At 41.3% G+C, this 16,183-nt stretch overlaps 1 protein-coding gene across 1 annotated transcript in view; it reads right to left on the bottom strand.

Annotated features, from left to right (window-relative positions):
• The window catches only part of mcc (MCC regulator of WNT signaling pathway), a 351,584-nt gene extending 335,877 nt beyond the window's left edge, over window positions 1-15,707 (bottom strand). Inside the window, exons 1-2 of the mRNA XM_062478461.1 lie at window positions 15,394-15,707; window positions 7,551-7,786 (exon numbers count right to left, since the gene is read on the bottom strand). Coding sequence (XP_062334445.1) covers window positions 7,551-7,786; window positions 15,394-15,521 — 364 coding nt within the window. The 5' untranslated portion in view covers window positions 15,522-15,707. The remainder of the gene's footprint in view (window positions 1-7,550; window positions 7,787-15,393) is intronic.
• Between the last annotated feature and the right edge of the window lie 476 nt (window positions 15,708-16,183).

Here is a 16,183-nt window from a genome sequence, read left to right as displayed (position 1 = left end):
TTGACATCTCAAAGATGTCAAAATTCCTGTTTGGTTGCTTTTTTGCCGATTTTGATTGGCTGTACGGGACAAACGGTTTTGAAATCAAATAGAAAAGTAATACCTGAGTGAGGGTTGCTCTGACCATGATGTATGCCAATTCTGGGGAAGATTGCCCCCAAAAACGTAAATAAGCTTGACATTTATGTAGTGGAAAATCGCTCATTCATAAAAAGCTCACTGGTAGCGATCATTGACAGTAACAACGCAAAATGCGATATAGCCCTGTGTGTAGAAGCTGCCCCGTAAATTCTACTACTACAGTAATAGACTACTGCTGTGTTCGTCTTGGTAGCGATTGCGTTGTATGAATTCGATTCAACGTTCCGTTGTACGGTTTAGGCTGAAATTAATTATTTTCATGAACAGATTGACAAAGTTTAGGCTGTGGCAATGAAGTTAAGGTTAGTAGTTACATAGACTTTTGATTTAAGTAAGGGGAGTGCCGAACATGTTCTGTCGCCGTTTGACTTCCTAAACAGCTGTGTAGATGTTTTTGTAGTGTGCCTCGCCTAGGCTACAGCGTTGCAGTGAGCAACACTGGTTTGAAACCACAGGTAATGATAATTTCACCAACAAATCGTTTACTTGTAATGTAATGTCATAATAAATCCTACAACGAAAATGTATTTGTGAGGAATGTTTATTTTAACAATTGAAAACAGATGCATCATAGACCACTGTAGTATGTGTTGCCCGGGCAACAGAGGCTAATGTCATGATGCTAATGCTTCAGTGAAATAGTAGACTACCGTTTCCGAAAGTAGATGTGGGCCTACTTCCTTAATGATATCAGCTAATATTGTACATTACACATCACAATTGTGTGTCATATCACAAAGTAAAATGAGTAAATAGTTATCACCCTGGCCTCTTCGCTTGTGGCGTTTCTGCAGCTGCCTTGCAGTAAAGCTATAGTTAGCCTAGCTATCCCCCAAGTTAACAGATGCGAAACGAATGTTCTGCTACAGGTAGTCACGCGTGTTTTCGTGACGTTAGTGACGTAGTGACGTTAGTAACGTCAGTGACTGTGGCTAGCAAATTAGCCACCGTTAGCTTCACTTTTCACCACAAAAACTTAACTTGAGCCTAAACCATGCGACGGAACGTAAATAAAAATACAAGCAACTCAATCGCTACCAAGACGAAACTTTTGACACCTAGGTTGTCTATGTAGGCCAAATATTGACGAAGATTTAGGGGGGCAAAAATAAATAATAATAATAAATATATATGTGAGAGAACAAAGGTTGTGCCCTTGCCGAAGGCAAAGCACACCCAATTACACATGTAAACGGAGTAATCGTATTATTGGTATAAACCGACAATTGCTAGTAATCGGGTTTCTCATGGTCAAGTAAACGTACCAATCACCTGTGTGAGAGACTGAGTGGTGCGCGTCTGTCGTTACGGTGATGGTGCAGCTATGATTGCTAACGCGCTGAGGGCAGAGAATAAGAGAAATGTAGCTAGAATCCACACCTCAAACAAGATAACCTAGACGCTAAACTGTACGTCCAATCCAAAAAATAAGGATATTTTCCGAGACTCAAGACTCTGCCGAAACCAGAGATGTCCTTTATATTTCTGTGCGGTCAGAAATAAGACTCTACCGGCAGTTTCTAAATCTTGTTCTTTTTGCTTTCTCTGACGATTTTGTCACCAGATTTGCATTGGTCTCTATGGGGCGAGAGTTGGACTTTGTCTCGCTTTCGTGGGGCTCTGAACAAATGTGTACGTCTGTTGGATTCAACAGACAACTGTCTACGACCAGCACAAAATTAGCTATCTATTGATCCAAAAACGAAGCATGAAGAGCGAAAATTGTGGCAATGCTGGCAAACTAGAAATATTTTTTCAACGACATCCGAAGCTGCCCTCCACTCTAAGCGTTTCAGTCTGCACTCTAGGGTTTCACGTAAACACCCATGTAAATCTCAGAAACGGCTTGAAAAAGTCATGAAACAATCAGTGATATTGAAAAAAGTTGAATAGATATCAAAAAGCTGAATTATTTAAAAATAGTTTAGGGTTTTGTCAACATTTTAAAGTTTAAATGGTGGCTCTAGCTGAAAGATTGAGGAAGAAGAAGGATTTGGAAGTTGAAGAAGTTTGAGAGGATTTGAAAGAAAACTCCATTGGAAACCCATGTTAAAAATATTATGAATATTGATTTATATTAATTCAAGCATAAGAGGTACAAAGATGAAAAGAAGCTGAAGATTTGAAGGCGCTGAAAGGTGTCTTGGAAGAAATAGAAGAAGTTGAATAAAGATTCAAAGAACAATACTTGGAATGCTGAAGCAGCATTCCAACAATAATAAAGAGAAACAGGAAAACAATAAAGAGAAACAGGAAAACAATAGTGAGAATGCTTACTAGAGAGGGTACAATTTCTGGGGAAATTGTAGGGTGTGCTTGCTTGCGTCGGTTGCACAGGGGTCCGTTTTTTAATGAAATTTTTACAACTGATATTTCTGTATTTTATATAAAAATGCATACTTATTATTTATAAAGATTACATAGATTTAAAAGCATTTTTTTTTGCTGCTCATTTACAACTGAAAATACGAGTGAAGTGTAGAATGAAATAGATGTCTTCTCATTTCCCCTGCAAGAGGCAGCCTCATCGTTGAATCAAAACGAATACATTTGGCAGACCGGTGTAAAAATTGACCTAATCTCTATGACTTAAACGTCATTTTAAGTTTTTCCCTTCTCGTGATATTTTCATGCATTTAGCCTACTCATTGCATTAATTCATTAATAAAGAACCCCCTTTGAAGATTATTCTACGACGTTACCGGCAGTAGAAGATGGAATCGCGATTCAAACAGTAACATTTGCTAACTGAAAATATGCCCCCCAAAACGTAAATAAGCTTGACATTTATTTAGTGGCTCGCTGGTAGCGATCATTGTCAGTAACAACGCAAAATACGATATAGCCCTGTGTGGAGAAGCTGCCCCGGTAAATTGTACTACTACGGTACAGTACTAGACTACTGCTGTGTTCGTCTCGGTAGCGATTGCGTTGGTTGAATTGGATTTAACGTTCCGTTGTACGGTTTAGGCTGAAATTAATTATTTTCATGAACAGATTGACAAAGTTTAGGCTGTGGCAATGAAGTTCAGGTTAGTAGTTAGATAGACTTTTGATTTAAGTAAGGGGAGTGCCGAACATGTTCTGTCGCCGTTTGACTTCCTAAACAGCTGTGTAGATGTTTTCGTAGTGTCTCACGTAGGCTACAGCGTTGTAGTGATACACTGGATTGAAACCACAGGTAATGATAATGTCACCCACAAATCGTTTACTTGTAATCGAATGTCATAATAAATCCTACAACGAAAATGTATATGTGAGGAATGTTTATTTTAACGATTGAAAACAGATACATCATAGACCACTGTAGTATGTGTTGCCCGGGCAACACAGGCTAATGTCATGATGCTAATACTTCAGTGAAATAGTAGACTACTGTTTCCGAAAGTAGATGTACTTCCTTAATAATATCAGCTTATATTGTACATTACACATCACAATTGTGTGTCATATCACAAAGTAAAATGAGTAAATAGTTATCACCCTGGCCTCTTTGCTTGTGGCGTTTCTGCAGCTGCCTTGCAGTAAAGCTATAGTTAGCCTAGCTATCCCCCAAGTTAACAGATGCGAAACGAATGTTCTGCTACAGGTAGTCACGCGTGTTTTCGTGACGTTAGTAACGTCAGTGACTGTGGCTAGCAAATTAGCCACCGTTAGCTTCACTTTTCACCACAAAAACGCAATTTCTACTTAAACCATCCAATGGAACGTAAATAAAAATACAATCGAGACCAAGACGAACCCTTTGACACCGCCGTTGTCTATGTAGTCCAAATATTGACTGATCCTAAGGGGGGCGAAAATAAACAATAAATAAATATATAGCGTCACTGTGTCCAATCCCGACCGGTTTTTAGCTAACATTCTGATAAAATGCCACTTCAAATATTGATAAAAATAATCGTATCACGTTTTCAGCTGATTTACTGATTTCACGTTAAGCTTTAACTTCTTACCTTTCGAGCTAAATATTGTTTAAAAATTTAGAGTTAGCTTAGCCTTTACTAGAGCCGGTCAAAAGACGCTGGCGCCGGTAAATTAGCCGTGCGCTACCTTTGTCCAAACCCGACCGCACTTCTAAACACTGGCCGCTGCTGTTTTTCTGGGGATATTAACTTGATCCAGGGTCACCAAACTGACCATCAATGCTGTCAACATATCCGGGGACGTAGTTATGTCCTCCACAATAAGATATCACGCTTCAACATCTCCAAACTATGCGATAAAATCTCAATTTGACTGTATACCACCACCTGCTGGATGTTTTGTTGAACTCTTCTCAAAGTTTGCTAGCCCCCATCCCTTCCTCCCCTCGACTACAGATCACGTCACACATGATCGTGTATTTTCATTGGCAAGACAAAGTAGTGTTAAGCTAGCATTGAAATACACTCATATGCTAACCCATAGTAGCAGTACGATGACAACACAGACACACTTGTCAGAGTAAAGATCGTCGCCCAAGCGTCGCCGAGTGGTCTTTCGGCCAAAGTAACTTTCTTATATTATTTAGACATGTAAACGTCCATATATGTTCATGAAATTTTACACGTAGATTGTTTGGTATGCCTAAAATAATACTACTTACACTTTGCTGGCGATAGCAAAAGAAAATGCTGGCAAAAAGACCGGAAACTGAGTGTCCAAACCCGAACGGGGTTTACAGCGGTCGGGATTGGACACAGTGACGTTATGTGAGAGAACAAAGGTTGTGCCCTTGCCGAAGGCAAAAGCACACCCAACTAGAGAGGGTACAATTTCTGGGGAAATTGTAGGGTGTGCTTGCTTGCGTCGGTTGCAGGTGGGTCCGTCCTCTAAGTTTTTCCCTTCTAGTGATATTTTCAAGCATTTAGCCTACTCATATTGCATATTGCATATTTAATTAAGAACCCCCTTTGAAACAAGCTACTGTAACAACGTTGTCACTGGCAGTGTGGAATCGCGATTCAAACAGTACCGTCTGCTAACTGAAAATATGCCTCCCAAAACGTAAATAAGTTTGACATTAATGTAGGGGGAAATGGCTAATTCAAAATAAGTTTGCTAGAGGCAAGCTAGCTGCTGTTGCTCCACATTTCACTGATTGTTTGAAAGCACCGGAAATGAGAATGTTTCTTTTGACATATAGGCTGTGTCTACTACCACGCACTTTACTAAGTACACTGCAATACAGTGCACTGCAATACAGTGCACTTACATCTGTAGTGCTGTCTCAAATGGAACACTTAAGTTAACCACTTGGCGGGAAGTGACGGACGCAAATCTGATTGTGACACCCGCGAATCTAAGGCGAATCTGCTCGCGAGTCATTTCGTCCGCCGTTATTTTAGAAATTAAATGAAAAGCTGCCGAAAGGGCTACTCCTCTTCCGCTACGTAGCCAATATGGCGCCCGTTTAGGGCGAGTAGTGTCCATCGTTGTACACTGCATTTTTTGACCGTCTGCAGTGCGTCATCCGGGTACTTTCAGTGCACTGAATTCTGCTGGTTCTATCAGTGTAAGCGCCCTAAGCACTGAAAGTTAATGCTCGAAGTGCACAAGTGCAGGTAGTAGACACAGCCAAAGTTTAGCTGTGAGTATTAAATAAAAGTGAAAATATATAAAATAAAGAGTATTTAGCTCTAAACTGGTCAATATATACAAATTTGACAAAAGACCAGCCGACCTTTGCCTGTAAACCTTTAAATAGCTTGACCTAGTGAAATTGGCAAAACTGGCCTGGCTAACGTAGCTCGCTTTCTCAGGGCATATGACGAATGAAACAGGCTCGCCTTGAAAAATCCGAGATACTGGCTATCTTTAGCAGGCTCTTGTCTACAAAAAGCAGTCCTTCCTGACATTTTTGGAGTAGAATTGAGTGAAATACAAAATTGTTTACACACTGCCAGTGAGCGAGCCGAGTCTGACTCTGAGGCTAACGTCAAAACAAGGCAAGTCTCACTCCACTTGTTATCCATAAATCACAAAAATAATCGGAGCATCTGGCTAAAAGCACAATTCCCACATCTAAAGGCTGCCCTCCTCGACCTTTTTGGTGAAGAATTCGCCGACATGCAAAATGATTCACTAATTATAAACAGAGGGAAAAGCTAGCTACTTTTCGAGTTCGGTTTTCCGTCACTTCAGACTCACGATCTAAAAGGTCTAAAAGTGCTCAAACCTTCACCATAATTCAAGAGTAGTGTACTTTCACAAACCCAATTATTGATTCTATCTTAAAATGTGTAAAAATAGGACTACCGAACATGGCTGCCTCCAACACGGCTATCAGGCGATTCCAGTTGAAAACAACAATGGCCGCCGAAAAACAATTTATATTCGTAACGGCGAGCTGTGATTGGAAGTGAAATGAAACAGGAGCTAAAAACCGAGGGAGGGGGCTTGGTCAGCACAAAATTTCCAGAAAGGATGTGTGTGCGTCGTGCGTGTGTCAAGTAGGGTGACCACCTGTCCCGCTTTGCGCTGTATCGCACAGCATTTTCAATATGCAACGTGCGGGACAAGGGGTGAAAATGCTGTGCGACACAACGCAAAGCGGGACAGGTGGTCACCCTAGTGTCAAGGGGCAGGATGAGTCTGTGAGAATTTGGAGCGCGCGCGCTGTGGAGCAATTCAATTGAATTCAATCATATTTTGACATACTAAGGTGAAATTGTCAATTTTTACTGTTACAGCTCAGGGGAACATTTCATTTATATGCATTTGTATGTTTCACTCATTGAACAAATACATTTTAATTCTATACGGTTTTGTTCGGCTTGACATAGCGTCCATTATCTGGGTCGGAGGTAGGCACTAGGCAGCGAGGGGCGGAGCTTCAGCTCCTTCAGGCGGCACGCCCCCCCAGTCTCAAGCAGAGAAGACTGCTGATTTTTTCACGATTTCAAAGCCTAATTTAACATACTTGTCGGTGTTATTTTTTCATTCGAATTTGGATGGGTAGTTAATAACACATTAACTCTGTGGTGTGGCGAACTTAAAACTCGTTTCCAGGTCCACTTTACAGGATCTTTAAACAGCACAACATTAAGAAATTAGTAAAAGGTGCAACAACATGACAGTCATGCTGCCGATTTCAGATTTTTTTGTGACAAGAGAATAACAAACATTTTCAACCAACATTTCCCAAAATGTTGGTTGTTTATACCCATGGGCAACTTCATTATTGTTTGCTTGTTTTAAGTAGGCAGTTTTGTGTTGGCTGTGGTTGTTAATCACATAAACAAACAGTGACTGTTTGAATTTAGATTTAGGGTGTCAATCATTGGATGTTGGTAGAATGGTTTTGAATGTTCTGGAATATTTGCTCAACATTAGGGTCAATGGTCACTTGGCCAAGGAGTTGTCCCACAATCTTCAACAATTTCACTCAGTAACACCAAATCTAATTGACTATCCTGGACACTCACCCAGGCTGTTCTCACTGCTGTTTGGCCTGGAAGCAATTCGATCCCTGATCAATCTGGTTTCAGAATCCTGGCACAGTTCGCCCTCCTCCTTGCGAATCTCGTTGACCAGCTGCATGCGGCAGCGTGTGAAGTCCTCAAAGGAGATCTTCCCTCGTTCGTCAGCTCCAAGCTGGCCCATGATCTCAGCCACAGACTCCTCCATGTTCAGTTGCCGACATACCATCAGCAGGTCGTTCCTGATATGAGAAATGAATGTTTTGTAAGATATTTCATTCCCAGCCAAGGGCGAGAACATCCTCATTCCAATATACTGTGATCCCCTCAAGCACTAGGCCTAGCTCTTCAGAGCTCTCTTCAATTAGATACACCCATGTTATGCCTAAAAATATGTATTGACAGTGTTTCCCCTACCATTATATTAGGGGTGCGCCCTTTTTTATATATATATATATATAGACAACTTAATGTGCAAAGCAACTAGGGCTGTAGTCAACCAAAGAAATGCTAGTCGACCATGTCCTGCCCAACGAAAAAAAAAAAAAAAAAAAAAGAGACGCGATGTTTTGCATTTTGATTGACCATTTATTAAACAATTGTCATAGAGCTTTTATAAAACAACGAAAAAACAGCAATATTACATAAAACTATAATAATAATAATAAAAACAATTGAAAATTAAGTGATTTTTTTAACTGCAAAGTGAGGAGCTCTGTCCTAGGTCTATAGTGACCGTCACAATCGCGCACCTGACCACACCACACGCTACAAAAAATATAACTGCTAAAACTGCCAAATAATGAAAAATCCTAACAAAAGCTCTTGTTTATACAGGCTGTATATTCTTCTTTACTTTCAAAGCTATGGGTTAACTTTTGTCCAGCCGATCTAAGCGTTTTAAAACAAACACAAGAAAACCAAATAGCCTAAAAAAACAATCCTAACAATAATAGGCTGTATAGTAGGAAGGCCTATAGGTTTATTTTCGTTTTGTTACATTATTAAGGCTATTTTCAAACACGTCAAGTGTACAAATAAAAACAAAAACATAAGAAAACACAATCTATTGAGTCAGCATAATAAAGCCGTTAAGGCTACTTACAGATCTGCAGGCCTAGTCCACCTTTTTTATGTTGTGGGCCAAAAACACTAACATGTCCACATTCTTGGGTAAAAGACAGCTCCTCAACTTGTTAACAATAAATCCTGCTTTGGAAAATATGCGCTCTGCAGGAGTGGAGGTTGCAGGGATGCAGAGCAGGCGTTTGGCTGCCCGAGCAAGTTGTGGATATCTCTCATTATTTTTCCACCACGCAAGTGGCCCAGCAGTGTCCACTTTACTTCTGTCCTGAAGATAATCTTTCATTTCGTCGCAAGAGGATCCACAGTCTTGTCGTCTTTTTTTGTAAAATGCAGCCAGACAAAAGATTTAGATTTCTTGGACATTTTGTCGTCTAAAGACAAAACACGTAGCGTTCTAACTGAATGAATACAGCAAAACTACCATTCCTTAGGCTACTGAGCGCGAAGCAGCAGTGCAGCCAGCCACGTGCGGTTCCCGAGTGTTCTACGTGGTGCGCTAAACTGTGGCGCTGTTACGAAATAGCCTAAATTAAAGCATTTAAAGTTGGGGATAAAACATAGGCTAATTATATTTTGAATACAGTAATATATAACTGCTTATAAAGGAATAAATATCAAAGAGTAAATCAATGAAAATTTCTTTATTGGTAAAAAAAAAAAAAAAAAAAATGCAACTGGTCGACCAATGAGAATGTCAGTCGACCAAGATGAAATCGACCGATTAGTCGATTAAACGACTAAAGTTGACAGCCCTAAAAGCAACATCCTCCTTGAGGTCAAAAACTGAAAGAATGTAGCCATCCTTTCTTTTAAATGACTAGTGCACAGTGCCTGTGATAAAATTGGTGGCACACACACAGATTCCTGGAATTTTTTATAGGGCACAGTGCCACATCAGTGACACACATATCTGTAATTATAGGTGACAGTTCTCAGTGGTTTGGTACCTATATTTCTCAGATCACAATTGAAATTCTCTGTCATCTCTGAAGTACTTGTTCATATCTATTCTAGTCAAATTGCCAATGCTGCGGCAGCCTACATTCATGCAAATTATTAATTTGTCTTCTGTTTCCTACGTTATAAATTGCTTGTATTATGTTGATCAAAATGTACTATATTAGTTCTCTGTGAAAATGTCTTACCACAACAATTATCTAAACATTTAGTTCACTTTGTAGGAAACTCGCTGCAGACCAGAGGACCAATCAGAGTGAAACAGGGCAAGCCAAACTGGAAGCAAATTATTTAAATGTTTTCATTATTTTATGTTGAAATGCTTATCCAAACAACGTCACTGCACTTCATTGGATTGTAAAGAGGACACATGCATGCACATGCACATGCAGTTGAGCTGATTGTGAGAAAATAAACTCATTCTAATTTGTACCTACACATATATACCTGCCATTATTCGAGAGATGCATAACATTCAACATCACAAACACTTAGGTGCAGATTATTTTAATTTGTTTAAATAGATTTAATGGGCCTCGCAATCCTCCACTATAGAGGACGTTGAAGACCCTTGGAAACTGCGTGGAAATAATCATAATCCTATCCCCTTTGCAATGACTTTGAAAACATTTTGCAGGTACTGTGAGTAATATATAAATTAAGAATGTTACCACAATTCTCATACAATAGTTTAGATTATAGGTGGTGGTATCAGGAAGTACTTAATTTGTCGCTGGTTGTACCCCCAGCATAGCCTGGTCCTAACCAGACTCTCGTACATTGAATTTGTACAGAGAGTCTGGCCTCGCTCCATTGACAAGCGTTGACTTCCTTGTAGGCGGGTACTCTGTTGAAGTTTAAAACTATTGGATCTGCCCAGAGCCACTCTGATCTGCCATAACCAATCGCTACCGTTCGCCTTAGCCAATTCCTTCACCACTACTGTAACAGAGCTAGCTGCCGTAGCTGGAAAATCAAACTGTTCCCGAAACCCGTGGGGAGGAGGGCCACAACATCATGGCCACCAACAAAACTCAGCAAAACTTGTTCTTGCTCTGGCTTTAGCTGTTGGATATTCGGCAGCGTTGCCACAACGGACCGAATGGCTTTGCTCGCATCTTTCTCCACCGCCATTACGGAACTACAACACAAACTAGCGCACAACATCAACGTCATCGTTCTCAGCCACTCCCTCTGTTCGCTGATTCGCCGGTATAAAATCAACCTGAAAAATCGGACTTACGTACCTCATGGCCAGACCTATGTACTGAAGCAAAAATAAATTTGAGCGGAAGTACGTAGGAGGGCAGAGCCAGGCTACCGCCAGCAGTGGTGCTGATGAAAAAATATGCTTATCTTTAAAATGCTTCACGCAGTTGAAGGCATCAAACTGAATGTCTCATATCAAACATGCAGTGACGGATTTAGGCATAGGCGACATGGGCAGCCGCCCAGGGCAGCACCTTGCTGGGGGTGACACGGCGCCAACACCAACATAAAAAAAAAGGAATGGTGAAATTTGCAGTTTTCTATGGTTCATTTGCACGTCACGTCAATGATATAATGTCACTGTGTGGGACTGTGGTTAAATTCACCTGGTCGGAGTGGGCACCCTGATTCTAGTTTTGGAGCTAGGCAGACTGCCTGCAGGTCTCCCACTCAGAAGTACGAGGGGGGAAGGGGGCAGGGATAGGTTGGACTAAAGTCTCCCCACTGGAAACCCAAGGTAGGGGACACAGGAGAATCTATTAAATAGTGCACCTATAACTTGGCACTGTAATGCAATTAGTAAAATCTGACAGACTACGAAATGCTCCCAAATAAAACAATTCATTCATAATACTGTGAATATAGGCTTACAGTTGTACATACATTTTGTAGCATTTCTTCTGGTTTGTGCGAAACCGTTAAGAGTAATAGGCTATAAAACCAGTCTGCACACCACCAAGGTGAATTGGTTTAAGGCCGAAATTTGCTTCTCCGTTTTCCCAAAAACGGACACATGGGAACGCCCTCCTCTACGGGGAACACCCTCTCCGAGAGCCCTTTTCTAACTATCCGTCGTAATTTCGGATATTTACGGATACCCCCTTGGCTGTTATTGGTCAGTATTAAGAACCGCTTGCGTCAGGGGCGGCGTTGCCGTGATTAACAGGATGAATAGAATCCTTTGACCGCCATTGCTGTAAGTTTTAACAATTCAAACATATTTCAGCTTAACAGTACATGTAAATCAGCATCTGAATTAAAATGTGACGAGAAATGGGCAGTGTAGTTGTGGAAAATGACGCTCTTATCGCTCTGGATAAGAGCGTCTGCTAAATGACTAAATGTGAAAATGTGCGTATTTTATTTATGAAACAGCTAATTAGTAAATTTGCTCCGACTTCTCGATAACCTAGGTAAATAAACAGTCGACGACGACTTACAAAAAACCGTTGCGCCACTTACTCTTCTGGCGATAAATTGTTTTCAGCACCCACAGCCTACGGAGAACCATAAACGCAGTCTATCCGTCCGTATCCGTCCGTATCCGTAAGCCCGCCCATCCGTAAACGGAGTCGGAGAAGCATATTGCGGCCTTTAAGGCCGAATTATACTTCTCCGATTCCGTTACAGACAGACGGATGGACGGAGTCGGACGGATTGGTTGAATTTATAGTACTCCGAAGGCTGTGGGTGCTGAAAACACTTCACTGCCAGAAGAGAAGGTGGCGCTGCACTGCGATGCTAGCTAGGTTATCGAAAAGTCGGAGCAAATTTACAAATTAGCCGTTTCATCAATAAAATACGCACATTTTCAGCAACTACACTCCCCATTTCTCGTCACATTTTAATTCAGATGCTGATTTACATGTACTGTTTAGCTGAAATATGAATTGTAACAACTTACAGCAATGGCGGTTAAAGGATTCTGTTCGTCCTGTTTATCACGGCAACCCCGCCCCTGACGCAAGCGGTACTTAATACGGACCAATCACAGCCAAGGGGTTTCCGTAAAATGCCGGACGGACAGACGGATAGTCAGGAAAATCAGGAGGTGCACGTAGAGCTCTCCGAGGGGCTCGGAGAAGGCATGGAGAGGGAATTTCTCGTCGGAGAGGGCGTTCCCTGTGTCCGTCTCCGTAAAAACAGAGAATTATACTTCTCCGACTACGTTACGGACAGACGGAGTCGGACGGATTGGTTGAATTTATAGTACTCCGAAGGCTGTGGGTGCTGAAAACAATTCACCGCCAGAAGAGTAGGTGGCGCAACGGTTTTTTTAAGTCGTCGTGGAGTGTTTATTTACCTAGGTTATCGAGAAGTCGGAGCAAATGTACAAATTAGCCGTTTCATCAATAAAATACGCACATTTTCAGCAACTACACTGCCCATTTCTCGTCACATTTTAATTCAGATGCTGATTTACATGTACTGTTTAGCTGAAATATGAATTGTAAAAACTTACAGCCAGGCCCGTAAAGATTACCCCCGCACCGCGGGGGGGGCTCGCAGGGATGGGGGGCCTCGCGTGGCAGGCCCCCCGTTTTTTTTTTTTTTTAAGCCAATTTGAATTCCATGGGATGTCTTATTGTCTTGTCTGTGTTTCCAGAGTTGATATAAAAATAAAGGAAAGTATATTTAATTGTGCTTTCTTTGTTAGCTAAGTGAAATGACGAAGTAGGTCAGATGGTCACACAGACCGGCGAGCCCCCTGCAAATAGGTAGCTAACTGTAGCGTAGGAAAAACGCACATTTAAAAGCGGTGCCCAAAAGCGGCATTCAAAACAGAAAATTTCTGAATTAAATGCCAAACTTCCCAAAATCACAAATTTCTTTTTTGACCAGCCGGTGAAGGATGCACTCATCTGCCAGAAGAGACAGGTATTGTACTGTTTGCTATAGCTAACATTACTGTACCACGTAGCTAACGTTAGCCTATACTTTGACAGCTGTACTGCTCTGTCTGTGTTGTGCTTCCTAGCGTTAACAGAGCCTCCTTTCCAAGAGCCAGGAAAATTAGCCTTGCTCCTTTATTGACTTCTATTTATTGACCTATTTATTATTTATTTGACCTATTTACCTATTCTATTTATTTATTGACCTATCAAGCTGACAACATTGAAATGGAGTGAAACTACAAAAAAAGAGAAAGTAGAAAAAGTGCTTAATTATAAAATATATTACATAACTGACATTATTACCAAACATGATAACGTATACGACAGTAGTATCGTGCAGTTGCAGCGATTGCGTTTGACTATTTAAACATACAAAAAACATAATCAAAGTTATAATAAGTCATTGTATTTCAGTTATATACATATTATGATCGTGTAAAACGTACAGTCATTGCTTTCTACAAGATTCACACGACAAAAAATGGCTCCATTTAGCAAACACGCTAATAATAAAACACAATACTATCAAGTGTGCCTGATGTAGCCACGGCCATCAAATTATTTCTGACAATACCCGTGACTGTCGCAAGCGCTGAAAGGTCATTTTACAAGCTGAAACTGATCAAAACATATCTCAGAAGCTCCATGTCACAAGAGAGGCTGTCAGGTCTGGCCATCCTTAGCATAGAAAATGAATGTGCGCGCAGTTTAGATGTAAAGAGTGTGGTAAAAGACTTTGCACACATATTTGCTAAAAGACGCGCACATGTGTAGGCTATTCACCTGCAAACCGTTTGAGCGTTTTTTTCTTATTGAATACATTTCCCTCACAAGACAAGCTTGAGTTTTGATATCTTGCATTTATTACACGGCTCAAAAAGTTCAGTTGATCGCGTCGGGGTCCTGTTCGTCCCGTCGGTATTTGTATTACATTATCCGTTACATATGTGGTGAGGGGGGGGCCTCTCAGGCTTATTCTATCCTCATGTGTTTCCGTTACGGGCCTGCTTACAGCAATGGCGGTCAAAGGATTCTGTTCGTCCTGTTTATCACGGCAACCCCGCCCCCGCCCCTGACGCAAGCGGTTCTTAATACGGACCAATCACAGCCAAGGGGTATCCGTAAAATGACGGACGGACAGACGGATAGTCAGGAAAATCAGGAGGTGCACGTAGAGCTCTCCGAGGGGCTCTGAGAGTGCACGGAGAGGGAATTCCTCGTCGGAGAGGGCGTTCCCTGTGTCCGTCTCCGTAAAAACGGAGAAGTATAAATCGGCCTTAAGTCATGACTCTTGATCGACAGTGCTGGGCGGATCTTAATTTTTGTATTAAATATAAATAAATAATGTATTTGTGGTGTAAATTTCAGAATAAAAATTACAGTTGGTGCAGAACTATGTTTTATTTGTATGGGGGGGTTCGCACAGCTAAAACCTCCCCTGCAAACATGGTACGACCACGATTCAATACGGGTTTTGGCATAGATCTACCTTTATAGGACGGTAATATATTTGAAGCACGTGAAAACCGTAAAACATTTGTTTAGCATTGAAAACATCAAGCTGAACCATGCAGCCAGCTTTGTAAATTCAGATTCTCATTGGGACCTTAACATGGGACCAAGTTTTTAAACAACCTGTAGTCACTCCATTAAACGCAACCCTTTTTCAACCTATAGTCACTTACTTAAAACGCATGTCAAAAAAATTGCACAGCGGGAGCATGCGTCTGAAAACAGTATGGAAGCTAAAACAACTTTGTTCACGTTATTTGTAGCCTACAAACCATGGCAAACAGGCTGCAGATTTGCAGCGATATTCTTAGCCTATATTCCAGCTCGCAGATGCCTTAATCGGATAACTTATATTTAATGAGTAAACTGATCCGCCTCATTATTTCTATCAATTACGGCATGACTCCTACCTGTTGATGTATCCGTCGCCGTCCCCGTCGCAAGTCTGGAACAACCGCCTCATCTTCTCATCTTCGCCCGTGCTAGATGTGTCACTACTCCCGCTGCTCACACTCACCTCCACCGCTGCCGCCGCCATGATCTCCCCCGAAAAATGCGTAGTCTACTGTAACTATTCCTACCCCTTCAAAGTCTACGCTTTCTGCCAGGTAGAAGTTTAACTATTCTAACACTGTAGGCTACTAATGCAAGTTTAAATGCACATGGGCTTTCGGTCATTCACTTTTTCGAGAGGTGGGTTTCTACGCGTGTCAAAGAAAGTCAGCCCAAGATCTGAAATTGGCTTGCAGTCAGAGAAAAGAGGGCGTGAAGAACAAGCTGATGATGGGGTGAGGACGAAGTGGGTTGCTCTTTTGGCCAATTTTGGCAGCGAGCCAAGCTTGGAAAAAGCGTTTGTCAATTGCAAAGGGTCTGTCAAAGCCTATTCCTGAAATTATTCAAATGATGAAAATTCTCAAATGATAAATGAACTGCATAAACGTCTGCTAAAATGATGAATGAAATGCTTCAATGACACGCGGCGTGTCACTTTGCAATTTAATTTCCTTATTTGTACTCACCAACCCTGACAAAAAGGATTCGAATTTTCAAATTGAAATTGCACTGTTCGAAGTGTCAAACAACGTAAGTGGGCGTGGCAGTTGGACAGTTGGAATTGCCCAGAGCCATTGAAAAAGAGTTGCGACATTCCCATAGACTTTCATTGTAATCGAACAATGTGGAAGTAATGCGTGTCATGGG

The sequence above is a fragment of the Osmerus eperlanus genome, chromosome 14 (genome assembly GCF_963692335.1).
Source record: "Osmerus eperlanus chromosome 14, fOsmEpe2.1, whole genome shotgun sequence".
Taxonomy (NCBI): domain Eukaryota; kingdom Metazoa; phylum Chordata; class Actinopteri; order Osmeriformes; family Osmeridae; genus Osmerus; species Osmerus eperlanus.
The sequence above is the reverse complement of the archived record's forward strand: the minus strand, read 5'-3'. Positions and strand labels throughout refer to the sequence as shown.